Source organism: Mustela erminea, chromosome 19, assembly GCF_009829155.1.
Source record: "Mustela erminea isolate mMusErm1 chromosome 19, mMusErm1.Pri, whole genome shotgun sequence".
Classification (NCBI taxonomy): Eukaryota; Metazoa; Chordata; class Mammalia; order Carnivora; family Mustelidae; genus Mustela; species Mustela erminea.
This window is the reverse complement of record NC_045632.1, coordinates 20,002,082-20,022,475: the sequence shown is the minus strand read 5'-3', so window position 1 is coordinate 20,022,475 and position 20,394 is coordinate 20,002,082. Positions and strand designations below refer to the sequence as shown.

General features: G+C 57.2%; 1 protein-coding gene across 1 annotated transcript in view; it reads right to left on the bottom strand.

Annotated features, from left to right (window-relative positions):
- The window catches only part of PEPD (peptidase D), a 109,390-nt gene that overhangs the window by 85,292 nt on the left and 3,704 nt on the right, over nt 1–20,394 (bottom strand). The window contains exons 2-5 of the mRNA XM_032323461.1: nt 17,719–17,902; nt 15,585–15,712; nt 7,254–7,317; nt 995–1,042 (exon numbers count right to left, since the gene is read on the bottom strand). Coding sequence (XP_032179352.1) covers nt 995–1,042; nt 7,254–7,317; nt 15,585–15,712; nt 17,719–17,902 — 424 coding nt within the window. The remainder of the gene's footprint in view (nt 1–994; nt 1,043–7,253; nt 7,318–15,584; nt 15,713–17,718; nt 17,903–20,394) is intronic.

Sequence of the window (20,394 nt, the reverse complement as noted above, 5' to 3'; positions counted from 1 at the left end):
AACTCCCCAAGGTCGAGAAAGTGCAAGAAAGCAGGCTTCTTCTCTGAGCCATTTCACAGCCTGAGGACCCCCACAGCCCTATGTAAGTCACCAAGGGCCCCCCGTGCACCCCAACCCAACCCCAGGCCATGGCAGACCCTCGGTCTAAATTCTAAATCTGATGCCCGACAATAACCTCGCGAACGCACACCACGGTGTGTCTTTTAAAATCCTACGAACAGGGGTGGGGCACCTGGGTGGCTCAGTGGGTTAAGCCACTTCCTTCGGCTCAGGTCATGATCTCAGGGTCCTGGGATCGAGCCCCGCATTGGGCTCTCTGCTCAGCGGGCAGCCTGCTTCCCTCTCTCTCTCTATCTCTGCCTGCCTCTCTGCCTACTTGTGATCTCTCTCTGTCAAACAAATAAATAAAATCTTTTAAAAAAAAATAAATAAATAAATAATAAAATAAAATCCTACTAACAGGGGTGCCTGGGTGGCTCAGTGGGTTAAAGCCTCTGCCTTCAGCTCAGGTCATGATCCCAAGGTCCTGGGATTGAGCCCCACATCCCCGCATCAGGCTCTCTGTTTAGCAGGGAGCCTGCTTCCTTCTCTCTCTCTCTCTCTCTCTGCCGGCTTCTCTGCCTACTTGTGATCTCTGTCAAATAAATAAATAAAGTCTTTAAAAAAAAAAATTCTATTAACAATGGAGAAGACAGGCGGTGGAAGCATACTGACATCCTTATCCACAAACTCCACAACTCAGCCTGACACAAATACACCCTCCAGCTGCGCCTTAACCTCTGTAGTAGGCAAGGTGTCTTCTGGCAGGACCTGGTCCATCCCAGGGACACTGGAGGATGGAGGACGTGGTCCCGGTTGTATTCAGCCACCCTGAAGGACGTGTCACCACCTGTTACTGATGACCATTCCTCCTGTTTCCCAATCCTCTACAGGGGCAGGCAGCTCCCTAAAACCCTTCCCCATGGTGCCCGGTCCCTGGACACTGGCCACTTACCAAAGTGAGGAGGACAGAGGGGTTCTGTGACGTCAGGACGCTGGCGATCTGAAAGGTCAGAAAGAAAATTCCACTTTAGAACAACCGCAAAGACATCTGATAGAGGTGACAACGCCACCATGGCTTAATGATGGCAGCTCATGTTCACGGAGCTGGTTATAAAAACAGGCAGTGATACTGTTGCAGATGAGAAGACGGAGGCTTGCAGATGCCGGAGGACTTCTGAACGCCACATGCCTTTCAAGTGGCAGGCAGGGAGAGACACCTATATCAGGCACAGCTTCCCACATGCCTCTGGGCCCCACACACATCCCAGGCTTCATACCGCCGGGCCTGCCCAACTGACCCCCACCCCTGCCGGGAGGCCAGCACCTCTGTCCATCTGCTCCCTCCTTTTTTTTTTTTTTTCATCTGCTCCCTCCTGAAAGACCTGTTCCTACTACATCTCAGGCACCGATCCCAACAGCCTTCTGTCCCCAGGGCACCTTCCTCCCTGCACCCCCATGCAACTCCTAGACTGCATGGAGGAAGCTTCCCCGATCCCACCCTCTGTCCCCAATCCCGCATCCCCACTCTCCAACCCTGCTCCACCTTGACCCACTCAGGCCTCGCATCCCTGCATTCTGGCTGCTTCCTATCCCAGCCCCATGAATGAGTGTGCCATGCAACCTCGTCTCTCCGTGCCTCTGCTCATGCTCTGACCCCTGCCTGGAATGCCTCCTCCCTGCTCATCAACCAGTGAGGCCCTTTGTTTCCCAGACAGGTTCTTCACTCCCTCATCTCCTGCCCTATTCCCTTGGCAAAGTGCCAACCATGCTGCTTTAGCTGTGACATTTGTACCCGACAGTGCCAAGCACCCTGGTGGGAGCACTTTCTTCCTCTCCAGGCCCCCCACGCCGCAGTCTGCCCTACAGCTTGGTTACCGAGGCCCCTACTGTAGCTGAGCCTCCCGTTCCCACCCAAAACTCATTTGAGCCCTGACACAGGCGAGCGTGAGAAGGATTTGTTGTTTGTTGTTTTAACAGCTTTCCTGAGCTATCACTGACATGCTCTACAATGCACATATTGAAAGTGCACATTCTGATAAGTTTTGACATATGTATATACATGTTTTTTAATACTGAGAGGCTCCCAGAGAAAACCCGGAATATACTGAAAACTGAAAGATGGTAAAAGACACCTACAATCTCCTCCCCAGAGACTTTTTATCTCTGCACATGAAAACAGAGATCTGTAATGACATCTGGATCCTATGAAGTTACACACTTCACTTGCTTCCTGAGATGAAGTATTCTCTAACCGCGTGATTTTTACCAGTCACTACCAGCCGGGGAGGGGAAATGCCCAGCGAGCCGCCGATCATGGCCGTGGTCACTCCAGGATCATCTCATCTAACCACCCGGGAAACTGGGGTTACTCGGGTCCAGATTTCACAAATGAGAAAACAGACAGGTTCGATCATTTGCCCAGGTTTACAGTTACAAATGAGCAGAAGCCAGAGCTGAATGTATGGCTGTATGGCTCTCTTCATGGACACGGCACAGTTCATTCATTCATGCCTCTGCTGGACACTTTAATAATTTCCAACAATTAACTAGCAAAAGTGATGCCTCGATGAACACTCTTCTGGACAAGTCTATTTCCTTAACACAAATCCCTTTAAAAATGTATTTCCTTTAAAAAAAAAAAAAAAGGAGACTCAGTGACACCTCTGGGTGGAAAGCCATATGCTTCCTTGAGATTTTTGATGCTGGCGGCCAGACAATTCTCCAGATATGCACCAACTGCCCTCCCCCAATGGCGCACAAGGCCCCGCCTCCCCGGACCCTCCTCTCTGACTCTGGAACTGCAGACCCCCAACCCCACCCCCACCCCGGCCTCTGTGCTGCACACATCAACAGCTCAGCTGAATCCCTGCCACTTCCGAAGGCCCTCCTAGAGGAGGGGGGGACTCATTAGAAGGAATAAGAGCCCTGCGTGTCGGGCCTCTGGGTGTGTTGTCACGTCGACATGAAGGGTCTCCATTCATGGGCACAGAACAGCTCTGTCAACGATGGCAGTGAGTAGGCAGCCAGGGACACAGAGGAGGGCCAGATCCCAAACGTGTGGTCTGATGGTCTTTCTCCCAGCACTGGCTGGGGACACACTAGTTAGGAATGACGGAGAAAGCAGGCCGCCAGATGCACGGCCGGCCAGAGAGCTGACACAGTGGGCAGGCTGGGCATCTGCAGGCTCCAGCAGCACGGCATCTGATTGACCACAACTGCCTGCGTGGGCCCTGGTTACCTCTGTGGTTGAAACACCTCTCCCCATCCGGCAGCTCGTTCTGACCTCCTGCATGGAGACCCACTAGCACTATGCTCTCAGCAGCCTCAGAGAAAAAGGAGACGGGGCTGTGCCTGTGCATCAGCCACTCAAAATGCAGCTCTAGCACACAGGACAGCCCAGCTCTGTCAACACTGGGCCAAGTGTCCTCAGAGCGGTGGCCACTGGGGACCCATCAGCTCTCACAGACCAGTGCTGTTTAATGTCCCGGATGTGCTGCATCCCGCGGCCAGCATCAGTGTCCTGGGCAGCCATGCCTCTCTGGCAGGTTGAGGGAGATGACACAGGCAGAACCGATCAGAGGTTTGTGCACAGGGACCCTCCCCTAGGGATGATCAGAGGCTGCCCGCGGACCCCTCAGGCCCCCTCACGCTCGGGGCCCCAGCCAGGCCTGCAGGCTACCCTTCTGGGGTGATGCGCCAGAGAAGCGGGCAGGGCAGTCCGTAACCAGTGCTGCCAAGAAAGCCCGCGCTGCTCGAGGGAACCGGGCTTTACCCCACAGGCACCCAAGCTTGTGAACTGTGCTGGAAAGCCTGGCCGGGGCAGGCGGTTAAACATCCGACTCCTGGTTTCAGCTCGGGTCATGATCTCAGGGTCATGACACCCAATCCCACGTTAGGGTCCACACTCAGTATGGAGTCTGCTTAAGGCACTCTCTCCCTAGTGCACACACACTCTCTCTCTCTCCAAAGTGAATAAAACAATCTTTTTAAAAAATGAACTGTTTTTCATGGCCGTCTGAAACAAGGGTACAACTTGGTGGCTGGCAATGCGTCTAGAAATCTGAACTTGCTTCTCAAATGTAAATGTCAGAAAAGCTCCCAAGTGCACAACGGGCCCCCATGCCGGCCAGCTCCCCTTGAGTCATGAATACCAGCCCTGGTGCTGTACCCGCATGAAATGCCTTGAAGCACCTCCTGAGGCCCTCCAGAGGTCCCCCTTCTTGGGGGGACCTTCGTTTGCTCTGCCTTCTCAATGATTAGAAGCAGGGTCATCTCCGGGGATGACAGCCGTTCTAGCAGACACCTGCATTTAGTACACGACAGCGAGTGACCAGCTGTGGCCTGGGGTGTGGGCCTTCCTGCCTTCTTTCAGGAAAGACAGGTGTGAAGGGCTTCCCAGCTGTGATTTGCCACAGATGGCCGAGGCTGCCTGACATCAGTTGGGGGCCGGCACCATAGAACTGGCCTGGGGAGCCCTTCCCCGATGCAAGGGGCTTCCTGTCACCTTTCATGAAGGAGCAGGCCCCAGGCATCTCAAAGGCCTCCCAGCACAGGTGTCTCCACACAGCAGGTTTAGTGTCAGGCTCCATTTCAAACCACAGAAAACCAAAGACTCTCGGGAGCTTTGGTCATCCCCTATGTCTGATGGGACAAATGCAGAAGTGGAGGCCCTCTGGGGTCCAAAGGTCCCGGGGTTGTCCTGTAACTCTGCTGTGCCCCAGCTAGGGGGCTGTAGGTGAAGCCCATCACCTTGGCCTTGGCCTCCTCCTCTGCAAGCTGTAGACCCACCAAGGGATGGGGCGCAAGGGATAAGATCTGTCTCGATGTTACTGGAAGCTGCAGGGGCCACCCCAGAGTAAAGCTGTCAACAGTGAGCCCCTGTCGCCAGTAAGAACCAGAGCAGTAACAGGGCAGAACTGATGAACCCTGACAGTGATGACAATGGGACACAGCAGATAGCTCCTGGACCCAAGAGCCTGTCCTCCTAACTCCTCTGAAGCCTTTGTTTCAGATTCTGCTTCATAAATACAGACTCAGAGTAGCCACTCCCACTCTGTGGGGCTGTGATTCCGCACGATTGCCACAGGCTTTCCCGTCCCAATGCTCCAGACCCGTGTCCCTGCATCTGGAGGCCAGCTCTCCCCACTTCTCCCCAGAAATCACAGGAAGAATGGAGCTGAGGCTCCACCAGACATGAAAGCAACGGTAGCTGGGGAGGCTGTAGCACAGAGACGCTCTGACTCGGTGGGCTGAGATCCGGGCTGCCCCATCCAAGTTTCTGGGAAGGTCAAGATCCCCAAGGACAATAATGTTAACACACAGTTTACAGAGGCAGGAGGGATACAGCTGCCAAAGGAGAGGGTCAGGAACAAAATCAGAATGAAGGATGGAGCAGGTCACTGCTCCCTAGTACCTAGTACGCACTCCTAGTACTTCGAGATACAGGTAAGAGGCAAATGATCTCATCGGGGCATGCAAATAAATGTTCAGACTATTTGAGATCCTGTACCCAAAGAGATCAATACAACAGGTCACATGTGTATCAACGGATGCTTTAAATGCTGTGAGTCACCCCCAGTAACTCGGTACTGGAATTCTAGGACAGAAAAGAAAGATCCATCAAAAGCCCCCTCTCTGAAACCCAACCAGGCAGCATGTACTGTAGACACAGGTGCCCGAGGCCTAGTGGATGCGAACCACACTCCTTCCCCAAGGCCCTCCTCACCATGCACTGCCCTGCTAGTCACCTTTGCCACACACCGTGTCCTGGCTGCTGAGTTCAGCCCTGGGTCTCAACCAGCTCTGACGCCCACACACCTCTGGAACCCGGCAGGCAGGATGTGACAGTAACGTCTGGGGGAAGGGCCTTAGAGACAAATATAAAGCAGCAAAAGGCAGAGTACAGAGCAGAACACAGCCAGCATCCAGCATGTCCCCCGCAGGTCCTAAGAGCTGGGGTGGGAGGGGCGCCAGTGTGGACCAGAGTCAGCAGGGGGTGCAGCGGGCTGGCACAGGCCTCCGAGCACAGCGAGAGGGGTGGGCACGGCATTCTAGGGCAGCAGAACAAGAGCAGGACGGTGTCTCTGTGTGGGAAAGTACTAACGCAGGTCTGCCTGGGGCCAGGCGCCTCCGAGCAGACTGCACCAGACCCCTGCCCCAGGGCTGAGACACACTGCTTCCCCTACTGCTCTGTGAGCCCAGTTAGGATCCCTGCGAACCTGCCTCCCACCGGTGTCGTCATTCCCCAACACAGCCTCATCCTACCCAGGGGAAGCGGCAGCTGCTTGGTCTCTAGCTGGTGGGCTCCTCAGCTGCTTCGACACAGACCCCCAGCTCTTAGGTATGTCCATGTGCGATCTGGACCTGGCTGGGGAAATGTGGCATGGGAGGGCCCCAACTCCCACCCAGCAGATCCTGCCAGGCTGGGGGTGGGGCTCGAGCGGCAGGCAGCAGTAGGCACTGAACTTTCGGTGCTTATGTTCTACCCAGCACTGACCTGCACGTGGCATGGGCGTTTTAACAGCACCCAGGGATGGAGCAGCGTTGGGGGCCTTGGTCCCCCAAGGAGACCATAGGGGCACATAGCTGTGCCCTCCCCTCTGCCCCTGCCCTGTCCCATCAGCCGTGGACGTCAAGGGCTGGGGCAGGGGCAAAGCCCTATAAGGACAGTCATTCAGCTACCCAGGTCACATGACACTGCTGGGCATCCATGCTGGGAAACAGATTAAAGCCAGGGGCCCTCCAACTGCACCCCACCCCACAGGCCTCTCAAAGTCTGGGGCCTTTCTGGTGGTGGCATCTGTAGCCAGCAAGGGCTGGGGAGGGGAACTCCCCAATACACGAAGGCCCAGGCTGAGCGGAGGGGTGGGGGGTGGGGGGTTGGGTGTTGGGGGAGGCACTGAGATGAAAGCTGTCCTCCCTCTGGGGAGCTAAGCAGTCACAACCCAGGTACCAGAGGCCTCCAGCCACTGAGTGAGGGACACTGGCCAGGCAAAGGGTTGGGGGGGGGGCTCTTCAGGGAAGTCTGAGGTTCACAGTCCTGCCTGCGCTATCCAAACGAGGGCGCTGCTGAGGTGGCTGGCAGCCAGGTGGCGATTTCCCACGACGACGACAGGCAGCCAGGGGCTATGGCAGTGGGAGGAAGGGGGTGCCAGCGTGCTGAGGGGTGAGGGAGGCCTCAGTGGCTCAGAGAGGAGTTGGCTGCTACTGACCTCATCTGTATACTGGACGTCATCTACAGCATACTTCTCCTTGAAGTATTCCTTGGAATGGATCCTCAAAGGAAAGCACAAGGAACGCCAGGGTCAGGGTTTGACACACTTGGCATAGGCTGCCATCCCACCACCCATGCCCAGACCCTAAAGCCCTGGGCCCATCCCTGTCCCGGCACAGAACAGGTGGGCCCAACACAGACTCGGAAGCAAAGGGCACTGGGCCACAGAGTGAACGCTGAACCACACCTGCCTCCCCTGACCTCCCCCAGCTGACTTTGGCCCATCCTCGGAGCCCGTGACCCTGGCCACCTGACCTCCTCCAGCTGACCTCTGCCTGTCCTCAGAGCCCGTGACCCTGGCCACCCACAGCATCTGCAGACCACACCTCCCCCTCCACCGCTGATGAGAGCCCACCGGGCTGCCAGCCAGCTTACCCTTTGGGGCATGAAATAAGCTGCCGCCTGGGAGCTCTCCCATGGAGCCTCTTTAGAGGAAAGTTTTAAAATTAACATTTTAAAGAAGTCAATATCAGTATTACTCACTGTGATGAGAAACATTCAAGCTTACTCATCATCCCTGAAAAATCAGCCTTGAGAAGACAGAGACAAAGGGAGGAGGAGGCTGGGCCCCCTCCCAAAGGGCTCCCGGTCACAGTCAGGGTCACAGTTGCAGGCCGGCAAACACCGCCCCACCCCCCAGACTCCTGGTCAGTGGCTGAGTTGATGTCACTGCTGGTGACAGAGCTCACCTGAGGTGGAGCACTAGCCACACAAGGGGAGGGTGTCTCTAGCCAAGTCTAATGACGCACACACGCCATCCTGCGCCATCCCACGCCTGGGCACCACATCAGCATGGGGGGATATGCCCCCAGCCTGCCTGTGATCACATGGTATTCTAGTCACCAAGTGTTAGATCCGAAAGAGGCCTCAGGGGAAAACAGCAGATGGTTTTCAGCCTGTGCTTCCTGGACTCTCAAGGGTGAGCAGATGACAGGGGGGTGAGGGTGCCAAGGACAGGGTGCCTGGGGTGGCCCAGAGGGGACAGGGGAGGGAGCACACTTCCAGACTTGGAGAGGACCACCTCCGATAGCGAACTCCCTGTGCCTCTGAGACACCAGTGACCAGCATCACTGGCCAGGAAAGAGAAGCCCTCTGCCCTCTCTGAGCCCTGCACCACCCCCCTGTCCACTTAAGCATGCACCAGACAGATCATGGTGAAGAAGGCAGCATGGACCAGGGCACAGATGCACAGGCCTTGGGGACCAGCAAGGAGATCACAGCCCCACGCAGCGAGCACCCCTTTGTCTTCTCTGAAACTGACACTGGGGGTCAAGCTCTTGCTGCTAATTACATTTGCACAAGGCAGTCACATTGGCTTCCACGTCTGAGACAGGACTCAAAAGTTAAACAGCCGAAGTCTGGCACGGCCATTAGCATGGCCTGGAGTAGCTATCACATCAGCGGGATGATAAGCCCCTCACATGGATGCCGGAAGCCCTGGTTCTCCATCTAGCATGGACAGCTCACTAACCCTCGGTCACTAAATGGTGACACTCTCCGCCACGCACAAAGGCACGTGCCAGAGGGTGAGGTGGGACCATCAGCGTCCTCGCCATGTCCACCCTCGACTGCGACCCCAGCTCCAGGACAGGCGCCCTGCATGCCCAGCGGGTTCCCAACCTTCCTCTGGCCCCTCGTCCCGTCATCGCTCACAGCTGTGACAAGTGTCCACAGCAAACTCCCAGAAGATTTGAGATGTGCCAAGGACCTGCTTATGAGGGATGCTTCCTACAGGGGGTAAGGGGACGACATCTCAGCCACCACCCCAGGGCACGTGTGCCTACCTGCCCTGCCTAGGAGTCTCGGTGAGCCTAGACTTGAGTCTCGCAGACCTAGACTTGCGACCCAGGAACATCTCCGTGTACTCAGCCTGAGGTCTTCACAATGTGGCACCAGAGGAGATGGGAGGAGGAGGGGTAAAGGGGAGGCCAACGCGAGGTGGCTGTGACCTGCGGGTGGCCCTGGGGCTGCGCACTCACCTGTCCACCCCTGGCCTGCCAGCCACAAACCATCCACTTGCCACAGGAGCTAAGAAGCAGCCAGCGCCAGCCAAATCACAGGAGAGCCTGCTGCTGCCACCCAGATTATCTGGGAGGAAGCGAGGGCGGGTGCCAGCCCCACCACGTGCCCTGTGCCCTCCTCAAAGAGATCGATGGACACAGTCCAGAGCACCTGCTGGGCCACGAGGGCCAAAGCCACCCAACTACCACAGGCCTGGTTCTCAACAGAATGACTGCCTGACAGATACGATCTGAAGAGCTGCGAGCACCTTTTCTGGCACTCTGTGTGCCATTCTTTCCTTAACGACACAGATAATTCAGTTTGAATACTGCTTATTTTTCATGTTTGGGGGCTAATTATAGTAAAAATAATTTAAACATCACCTGAAGGGCTAAGCCAGCCACCAGCGGCTCAGCAGCCATGATCTGGCAGGGTTGATCCCAGGAAGGGGCAACACGCCCACGAGAGCCTACAGAACCAGCAGGAGAGGTCACAGGGCACAGATAGACCCACCAAGAGCCAGGCTGGTGGCAACCACGTGGAGGGCTTGCACCCCGCCCTGCATGGAGTCTGGGGTCCAGCAGGGGAGCTCATGCCAGATCCCACCATATGGGAGACCCAGACAAAGCCACTGGACGAGGGAAGAGCGGGTCAGAGGGGAAGCCGGCCCCAGCTCAAAAATCCTCCCTATGAAGGGAAGAGACAGCTCTGTCAGGAGAGAGGAGAGAGCGCCCCCCTCAAAGGTGTCTGTGCCTTCTCCATGAGCAGCTGGGCCCAGCATGACTTAGAGGAGGTCTTTCCCGGAACTCAGGGTCAGGGTCGACACAGTGAGTAGCAGCCCCTGTGCCTGGCCTCCTGTGGGAAGGAGACATTAAAGGAATGCGTGTGGTACGCACACCACAGAGCCCTCGAGAATATGAAATTGCCAAGCACAGGTCCTGCCGGCCAGCTGCCCACCTGTGTGCGGTTAATGAATAAATAAGAGGACCAAATTACAGCAGTCACCATCAATTTCCAGCAGCCAGAGTCTGCCTTCAGCTGCACACAGCACCGCTGCCTCTCATTCCGCTCCCGGCACAACGCCGCGCTCACTCTAGAACAGAGGTCGGCAACCACTTCGGGAACCAAGGCCCTGGTCAGAGCAACACAGATCTTTCCAAAGCAATGCAGGTGACTGACCCTGACAACCATGCCCGTGAGGGAGGAGGCATGGGGGGGGAGCACCAGGGCTCAGGAGGCCAGAGGAAGGAGGCCTGTGGTCAGCAGAGCCAGAGCCCCGGGAGCAGGGCTGAGGACGCCGGCACCTGCCCCGCTAGGGAGGCCAGGATCGTCCAGAACCTCCAGCAGGAGGACCCAAAGGGACTCCCTTGGCCCTCCTCAGGAAGGCCTGCCCCTTCCTTGGCACCCCGCCAGCCCTCCCTGCAGACAGAGGGAGCCGGGGCGAGGCCACGGGCAGCTGAGGCAGCCTGGTCTGGGGTACCTGGACACATGCACACTTGCACACTGCGTGCCAGACCATACACAGCACCGCATCCCACTCTGCACCCCACGTACCCGCTCTACACACACACTCCACGCCACGTGCACACCCTACCCCCAACACACACACACCATACATGTACCCACACTACACCCGGCGTGCATGCGGGTGCACACGCAGGTGCACACACACACATACACACACACACACCAGCTCAGGGCCTCAGCCCCGGAGAAACTCACTCCTGGGCAGTGCCCTCATTAGGATAAGCACGCTCCTCCCGGCAAAGCCCACCACATCAGGCATCCCATCTCACATTTTGAGCCCACAGTCTCAGTCAGGGACAAGGGCAGAACATAGTCAAGATGCAAAGGTTCTAGGAGGTTCCCCCAACTTGGCGCAAATTCACTCACCCTCTATGGGCTCTGAAGCCGCCCTGTACTGAGACTCAGAGACAATTCCCTGCCCACTCCCAGGAGCCCAGGCACCCCAGCAGCCAAAGCTGCCATCAGCTGAGCCTGATTCTAACAAAAAATGACGGGAAACACTCACATCCAAAGGCACCAGACTTTTGCAAGCAGATTCCAAATGAAAACAAATTAGGAGCTACCACACTCCTGCCCCAAAAAAGGCCCCGGGTGAGGAACAGGCCCCCCAGCGTCCGCTGCCCTGACAACAGAGGCCTGCCCTTTACGCAGGAAATGGCAGGTCTAGTGATGGGAGTGCTGTTTCCCCGGACGACTTTGGATTGCGGTATCTGCCAGATGGATTTTCAAAAGCCATCAGATAGAGACTCAAAAGGAAGCTGAGGAGCTGAAGGTCAAATGTTCAGTCTGGTGGGTTTTGATTGCAAAGGCCAGGTAATCCCACCAGCCTCGCTCCCTAGCCCTATTGATCACGAGAACGTCTGGGAACAGCCACACGCAATCAGATCTGGCAACTCCCCAACTCTAGCCCCAGACAACCAACCCCTTCGCCACTGACCCTCTGTAACCGAGCCTTCTCTCCTAAAGGCTCGGGACACGGGGACCAGGAGAAGGACATACTGGAGCAGAGGAAGGAAAGGTCTGCCCAGGTGGCCACAGTGGGGAGCCAGGTCTGCAGAAGGCCAGGGTCTAGCTCTCTGCTGTGCAGCCGGAAGGGACCGACCTGCTCATTCTGGCCTGCCCAGCACGGAGCCTCTCCAAAGAGGAGACCCACACTGCAGACCCTTCTCTACACTCAAAGGTCACGCGAGCCTTTAGGTCCGCACTTACACAATCAGGTGGCTCAGCAAAAGCAGGGCCAGACTAAAGGAGAACTTTTTTTGGTGGAGATTTATTTATTTATTTGAGAGAGAGAGAGAGAGAGAGAGAGAGAGAGTGTGTGTGTGTGTGTGTGTGTGTGCACGAGCAGGGGAAGGAGGACAGAGAGAGAGAATCTCAAGCAGATTGCCCACTCAGCACAGAGCGTGACACAGGGCTCCATCTTACCACCCTGAGATCATGACCTGAGCCGAAACCAGGAGTCAGACGCACAACTGAGCCGCCCAGGTGCCCCTGGAGGAAAACTTGTAAGAGCGGCCCTGAAAACCAGCCACTGTCAAAGCACAGAATAGTATTCCTGTATTACTGAGGATTGCGCTTCAGAAGAGCCAACTGCTAACAGCTGTTCCCTGACCAATCAGGTCCTGGGTTTTAAACACTCCAGTCAAGTGCCATTTGGCTCCCCAGATGGTGGCTGTGGGGAAACATGGTGAGATTTGCTCAGATTTTCCCACTGGATGGTGGAGTCCCCAAGGCAGGGAAAGGCCTCTCCGCCCACAGCCCTGGAGGAAGTCCACTCTCCAGGACAGGCACTCCCGACCTGACACAAGACAAAGCAGCGGACAGAGGGGAGATGCGCTTGGAGCCTCCCCACACCATATGCAGGTAGAAAGTCCAGCAAGGCCCTGCTCAGACCCTCCCCTAGCCCCCTACCCATCCCACATCTCACTGTGGAGCCCCTCTGCCTGTAGGACTGGCACCCTCAGAGCCAGCAGACAAGGCCACGGGGCAGCTCAGAGGGCAGCCAGGTCAAAACCACGGGTGCTGCCCATGCTCTGGATCCCCAGCTATTTCTGGAACGTGCCACTAGCAAGCAGGGCAGAGACCACAGCTCTATGATCACCGAGCGTGCAGGAAGGGCTCTGGAAGAATTCTCTTATGGAGACCAGACCTATATACTCTCACCAGGAAACTCCTCATCACAGCTGTAGCAGTTACCAGGGTTTTGGGGCAAACCATACTGACATTCTTCATGTTCGAGGACTCAAAAGGTCCGGACTTGGGACAGAGCCCAGAAAGGACAGCTTATTTCTGCTCTAAGAGGTCTGGGACCTCAGCAAGAGGAATCAAAGGCTGGGGCTTGGAGTCACCTACTTTGGTGGGTGGTCTGGCTGTCAGCTGGGCCCCTGCTCCCATCCATGAGGTCCCCCTACATGGGCAAGTGTGGGCTTCCTCACAGTATGGCAGCTGGGTTCAGGGACAGGTGTCCCATGAGCAAGAATCAGGAGTCTAGGGGCGCCTGGGTGGCTCAGTGGGTTAAGTCTCTGCCTTCAGCTCAGGTCATGATCTCAGGGTCCTGGGATCAAGCCCCACCTAAGTCTGCTCAGCAGGGGGCCTGTTTCCCCCTCCTCCTCTCTGCCTGCTTCTCTGCCTACTTATGATCTCTCTCTCTCTCGGTCAAATAAATAAATAAAAACTTAACAAAAAAAAAAAAAAAAGAATCAGGGTTCTAGCCACAGGATGACCCTGCAACATTCATGCATCAAGGCAGTCACCAAGTCCCAACCCAGGGGGAGCGGCGGGGGTTGGGGGTAGTCTACCTCTCCATCGGGAATGGCCACAAATGTTGCTGGGGCCATTTTTGGACATTACAAGCTGCCTGTCCCTGGCATCTTTACCACGACCTTTCAGTGTCACAGAGTGAGCCATCCCTGCAGTGCCCATCACTATGATGACAGCCCCGGTGGTGCCTCACAAGCAGCCTTGTCACTGTCCCACAGATAAGGAATCAGAGGCCCCAACAGTGACAAGAGCTGCTCTGGGAAGAGGCCATGCCCCGCCATCCAGCCAGCCTCCAGCCAGACTGACCCATGCGACCTGCACAGGCCATGCCACCATCCTGAACCTATGCCTCTTTAAAGCAGGGAAGCCATAAGGAATCAACCAGGAAGATGATAAAGGCTGACCGTCAGGGCTACCACGGGACAGGGGGCAAGAGGTGGGGGGGATGAAACCACCCTATGAGCACCCATATCTTCAGGCCTGCAGGAGGAGGGTCCCGGAAAAATGCACTGAGGAGGGCCTGCCAGGGCCAAGCCAGGGCCAAGCCTGAGGCCAGTGTCTCTGCAGGTAAAAGACTCCACGGTAAAGTGGGCAGGGAGGGCAAGAGGACAGAGCAGACACCTGCGGTGACCAGCCTCCCATTCTGCACCCCACTTCTTACCCTTACCCAGGGCTGGGTGGTGTGGAGCCTCTGGGGGCTCTCACTGGATTCACCTTGTCCAACACACCACCCCGTCCCTCGGGAAGAAGGCAGCACAACCTTCGGTGTTCGCCCTCACGCAGGCATGAAGGCTGTGGGGACCTGCTCATTACAGCAGGGACCTGTTTCATCCACCTGCCCCAGGGCCTCTGAGAAGGCCAAAACCTAGGTGCCCAGCATGCCCTCCAACGGCCAGCTGGGTCGGGCATGCCCACTTCCCACCCTCCTTCCCCAGGGCCAAATAGGAAAACACACCCAGGGGAAGCACGGCCCACTTCTCTTCTGCTGTCAGTTCTGCTTCAAGCTGTCCTCACGGTGAAGCCGATGGCCCATGGTCGGAAGGCCTCAAAGCAGAACTGTTATCACCTTGTGAGTCTGAACCCTTGCCCCAAGACAGCAGAAGAGGTGCCTCTCAGGCCAACAAAGGGGGCTCTGGAGTTTGCACTCAAGGGATGGGGGGTAGGCCCTAGTCTGCCCTCTGCACGGAATAGGTCCCTAAAGTAGCCACAGGCCCTGGTAAGCGGGGGTGAGGGACTCCAGGCAGCAAGGGCTGCAATTTAGACATTAGCCCGGAAGAATCATTCTCTAGGCGGAAATGACACGCCGGAGGTGAGGAACATTTACCAGGATCTCAAGGGTTAAAGCAGCAGCCGTGGTTAAATATGGCTTCTGCCTAGGCACGTTGCAGCAGGCAGGATGGCTCCCATGAGGGGCAGACACGGCCAAGAGCCCTGGAGCTGGCAGGTGCAGTGGACGATGGGGAGGATGCCTCCAAGCACATCCCGGGCCCCCCATGCCACACTCCTCCACAGCACAATCCTAGAGCCACCATCCTGTCTCACAGGTGAGCTGAATGAGGCAGGACCTCCTGAGACAGAGCCAGAAACAGGCACACAGCACGCATCCAGCAATGCCCCATGAGAGATGGGCCTGGGAGGAGGGTCCCAGGCTGCCCTCTCTGACCCAAGCCAAACCCCATGACACCCAAGGTGGGGCCACCTGCTGCTGATGCCACGCAGGAGGGATGGCCCACTGGGACCAAAGCCTCTGGCATTTTGACAAAGCTGTGAATCCAAAATTTCAAGATTAACAAACATGACCATAATCTGTGGCTGCGGCTCTGACGCTCTGCCCCTGAGCAGGCTGTCAATGGACGCCACCATGGACATGGCCCCACCTACCCCTACTCCTTCCCTCCTTGCCTCCACAAGCCACGCCCCGCCCCCCCACCCCACTCTCAATGGTCAGCAGGCCCAGTTACAGGCCCGGATTGCTCCTTACTTTCCCATCCAGGTGGCATAGCTGGCAGGAAGCCTGGGCACAAATAGGGTCGACTTCCCGGTGCCTACATCGATCGTGCCGTAGCAGCCTGGATCCGTGACGCCAAATGCCCAGTGAAAGAAAGACTCCTGTGATGGGAACAAGGACCTTGATTACCGGGTCAGCAGAACAAAAACATGAGGCACAAGGAGAGAGACTGGGTGTCAGACCAAGCACCCAAGTCAGCTCAGGCCCCCTAGCTCTCAAAGCCTGCCTCCCAGCCTCATCTAGTTCCCCAGCTGTGCACTCTGCCTCCCCCACCCCATGTCAGCAGTGGGCTGTCCATCAACCCCTTCCAGGATTTGGCATGGGGCAGCCTGGCTGGCTCCTCCCACCCTGCTCTGAGCCCCCTGTGAGGATGCCCGGTCCAGCGTGTGCCCAAGCCCCACCCACAACCCCCTCTCTGCCCACACCCCTTAGGCCCCTGGCTGGGCACCCCAGGGCACACTAGGACACGGGTGCCCATGCAAACCACAGGCCCGGCACAGCCCTACCTGAGCCTCTCTGCTGCCCCCATACCCGAAGGTAGGCAAGACGCCACCTTGACTTAGACACCCAGGCCAGACATCTGCACGGAAATGGATTCTTCCATTTAGAACTTCTTCCTTCCTTCTCCCACCCCTGGGGCAGCTGATGACTTCAGTGTTTAGCAATAAACACTGAGCTCAAATAATCTTATAAAGGTATGAAGCGGAGGAGGATCTCTTCTAAAATTAACCTTGCATAACAGCAGTAAGGCAGCCAAGGGCTGAATTTAGGAGATCGCTTTTTAAACCACAGAATACGTAAACTTCGGGAAGCATCAAGACTAGTCAGAAAAGACTTACTGAGACCTCCACGTCTCTAGAAACCAGGGGACTATAGGCTTGCAGCTGCAAGAATGTGGCATAGGGAAACTTTCCAGGGGGAGCCACTTTCGGCAAAATTCACTGCAATCGCTCTCAGCAGCTGACAGCCCGTTTGTGCCCTATGGGGGATGACAACACAGCCTCTACGGAGGCCACATCTTGCTGCCCCTCCACAGTTGGGTCCCCTTCACATTTCCCTGCCTCCTCCTGGCCTGGATGCCAGACGGCCATGTCCCCGAGGCTCTGCTGCCCCCAAGGAGGATACAGAATTCCCAGGGTGGAACTCCACCAGCTCTGGGCACGGCAGGGAGCAGAGCCCTATCCTTAGAGTCCAGAGATGAGATTCTAAATAATGCCGGCTCCCCCTCTGGCAATGCCGGCTCCTCTCTGAGGCTCGGTTTCACCATCTGTAAAGTGGGTGCAGAGCTGGGATCAATGAGAGTGGAGCCAGCTCAGGGCCTCTCTGGTTTTCTGGGTGAGTTCCTCTGTTGAGGGTCCTTGCTCCTGCTCCTGGAAACTGAATGATGCCTACGATTCTCAGCCAAGCCCACCACATCTGGGCTGGCTTCTAGCAGCTAAGCCACCCTCTACCACACAGGGTTCCAGAACCTCAAGGCATCCTAGTCTACTTCCCGGGCAAGGACACTGAAGCCCAGGGAGAGTCACAGAGTCAACAATGGCCAAGCTGGGATGAATGTGAGGGCCTCCCACTCCTGCCCAGCACCCCATTCCCATGTCTCCTCCCGGTCCGCTGCGGCCCGTGTGTTCCCTGCTGCAGGCAGAATCTGGCCCCAGGAAGCCAGGCCTTCCCATCTGCACCTCTGCCCAGCCCACCCCCTTACCACTCACTCCTGTGGACACCACCCCCCAAGCCTGCAACACCCACTCTCAAACGCACTCGTGAGAATTCATCCTGGCCTTCAGAGCCCATTCCAAATACCACCTCTTCCATGAAGACTTCCTGCCTGCTTGCTCCCCCAGGAATGTCATTTTTCTGTATTCTGACTAAGAACTGAGACTGGCTGGCATCAGCTCCTCCCCCATCCACAGCTAGGAGGGCTCTACCCCTCCAGAGTCAGGGCTCCCCAGGTGCCAGGCCTTGGCCCGCCCTCTGAGAGCCTCTCCAGAGTCCCCTTGCGGGTAAAGCTTCCCAAGGCCCACCAAGTCCGATGCTGGGGGAGGGTGGACAGACCACCAGAGGCCTGGGGTGCAGCTGAAGGTGCAGGAAGGCAGGAAGGCAGGCTCACCTGGCGGAAGAGGATGCCGGTGTCAGTGCAGTAGCGCTGGGTGTCCTCCCCGCCCTGCAGCAGCACAATGGAGCCGGCCTGCACGGCCGGGTTCTTGCGCAGCCGCTCACACAGGCGTTGCCTGTTCAGGGCGAAGAGCGCCAGGGGCACCTTCAGGGTCTCATTCCCCAGCCAGAACGAGGGTCTGCAAAGACATAAGCAAAAGTCGCCACATGGGCTCCTGTTAGCGCCACCAAGCCCATCCACCGCCTGCAGCCTGAGGTGACCAGAGGGCCAAGCCTGCTGGGGGACCCCCCTCATCCAAGCTCAACCTGCTTGGCCCAGAAATAGCCCCTCCCTGGGCTGCCAGGGCCTCGTAGACCCCACTCTCCTCAACTGTCCCCAAGCCCTGGACCCAGAGTGGGGATGACAGAAAGCTGCTTCTGCTTCACCAGTGGGCAGGTCAGGCCCCTGGAGGGAAAGCCTGCAATGGTCTCAAGGAACTTACCATCCATGCAAGAAGGATCTGTGATCTTTGATCTGGCCCAGACAACATGGGATCCCTGCCCTCGAGCCTACATGATGCTGTCTTCTCTCAGACCCGGCAGCCCAGGACAGGACACCTAGTATCAGGACCTGAAGCGAGTCTGTGCTAAGGGGACCATGGTGAGATGGACCAGGCAGTGGCAGCCCTAGGAGTGCCGTCCTGGAGGACAGATGTCACCGGAGAGCAGGTGGGCGACTCCCCACCCCAGTCTCCTTTACACCAAGAGAACAGCTTACCGGGCACCCACCCCCCAAGGCCTGCCTGCTTCCGCACCCTGCATCCCATGTCTATTCCCAGGTCGCTCCAGCATCACGGTTCACTCCTCACCTCCAACGGACAGGAACCTCACCCTCATAATAAACAAAATGCTTTCCTTGACTGCCACACACTTCCAGGAGTTGATTTCTCACTACCCTTTAAGAAAGTAATCTCTGCAGAGTCGCTCAAGCCTGACGTTCTGGTGCCCCAGCAGCCCATGCTCTCCTCAATCGCCACCTTGCGCTTCGGCCCACCCCTTCCCGCACTTGAGCCCCTGCCAGGCCCCAGTGACCCCCACACTCCCCATCCACACTGGCTTCCCACTCCTCACCCAGCCTCTGGGCACCGAGGACCCTAGGGACCACTCTTTCCACAGCCCCCAACCATGCTCAGGCTCCCTCCCTCCTGAGCGCCTCCTCCAGCTGGGGGATCCCCATCTCCGGCCTGGACAATCACAGGGAACCCTCCAGGATCTCTTTGGTCCTAGCTTCCCCCCCACAACCTCTTCTGTACCCACCTAGAAGGACCCATTACAATGCAGATCTGTGCAGACCCTCCCCTGCCTGCTGCCCTCAGCTGTCAAGTGCACTTGGAAGACAGCTACCGGGCACTGAGGGGATCTAACCTTTGCCTGCAGGGGCATCCCAGCTCTTTATCTACGTCTCTGCAGAAATGGCCGCTCTCCCCAGACGCTTACCAGTACTCTGTCCCAACCTTATCCCCTGTTCCCTTCACTCCGCTCTAGGGCACACAGTACTGCATAACTGGTTCCCCCAGGGAAAATGTAACCTTAGAAGGGCAGAGACCTCACCTCCTGTCAAGCAGGCCCCAGGCTCTCCGGTCAGGCCCCCCAGCACTTCAATAAGGCTCCAGGTGATTTAGCCACTGGGAGGCAGGGCAGGAGACCAGAGGGTGGAGGGACGACAGGGAATCCATTCCTTGCTCCCTCCCTGGTGGAACCTGGAACCTGACAGCTGGTGGACCCACCCCTCAGGGCCACAGCTCCCAGGCCTCCCTTCTCCCAGCACCGCCTTCACTGGCTCCTGGCCAGCTTGCTACCTCTTCTCTCCGAGGTCCCCTGAACCTGCCCGCAGCACTGTAAACTGACCCTGCGGTAAACTCTCATCACTCCTTCAAGTGAGGCTCTGGCAGGTCCCTGGCCGAAGTGACACAAACACCTTTTAACGTAGACACAGCCTGTGTTCGCTGGTGCTCACTGCAGGGGCTGCCTCCACACACAAGACTGTCAAGCCCACAGACACAGATCTGGTTCTGCTCTGGTCACTGCTGCCCCGGTGCCTAGCACTCTGCTCAGCACACGGCATGTACTGGATAAATACTTGCTGAGTGGACAATTGTCACAATGTGGGGTCACCCACACAGCTGTGCTGACCAGAAATTGCCACATCAGCTCCAGTGCAGCAGGAAGCCGAACCCTGGGGCCCAGCCTGGCCAGAAAGGGTGGACGGCTCACACACACCCCATGTACATCTGTGGGACCAGAACGCCCGGGTCCCTGGACATGGGCTTGCCACTCACCCTCCCAGAGAGGCTGGACAGGGGCCAGCACTCCCTTGGGGCTGGGCCCCTTTTCTGCTGCGCTCAGCCCCAAAGATCAAAGGGCAGAGGTGGCAGCTCATAAACATGCCTGCGTCCCAGCTGGCCGTGTACGCAGGAACCGAAAGTGCAGCCCCCAGCGTCCCCGCAGTTTTCCCCTCACTCAGCAAAGTCCATGGAGGGGGTGGCCTGGGGAGAACCTTGTCACCGCACACTCCTCAGGGGTGGAGGGGCCAAGGCACCACAGCAGGTGGCTCTGGCCAAAGCTGCCAGATGCCTGCAGACTCCGTAGCCAACTGGCTGCAAGGGCCCGATTCCAGCCCGCACCCACCCCT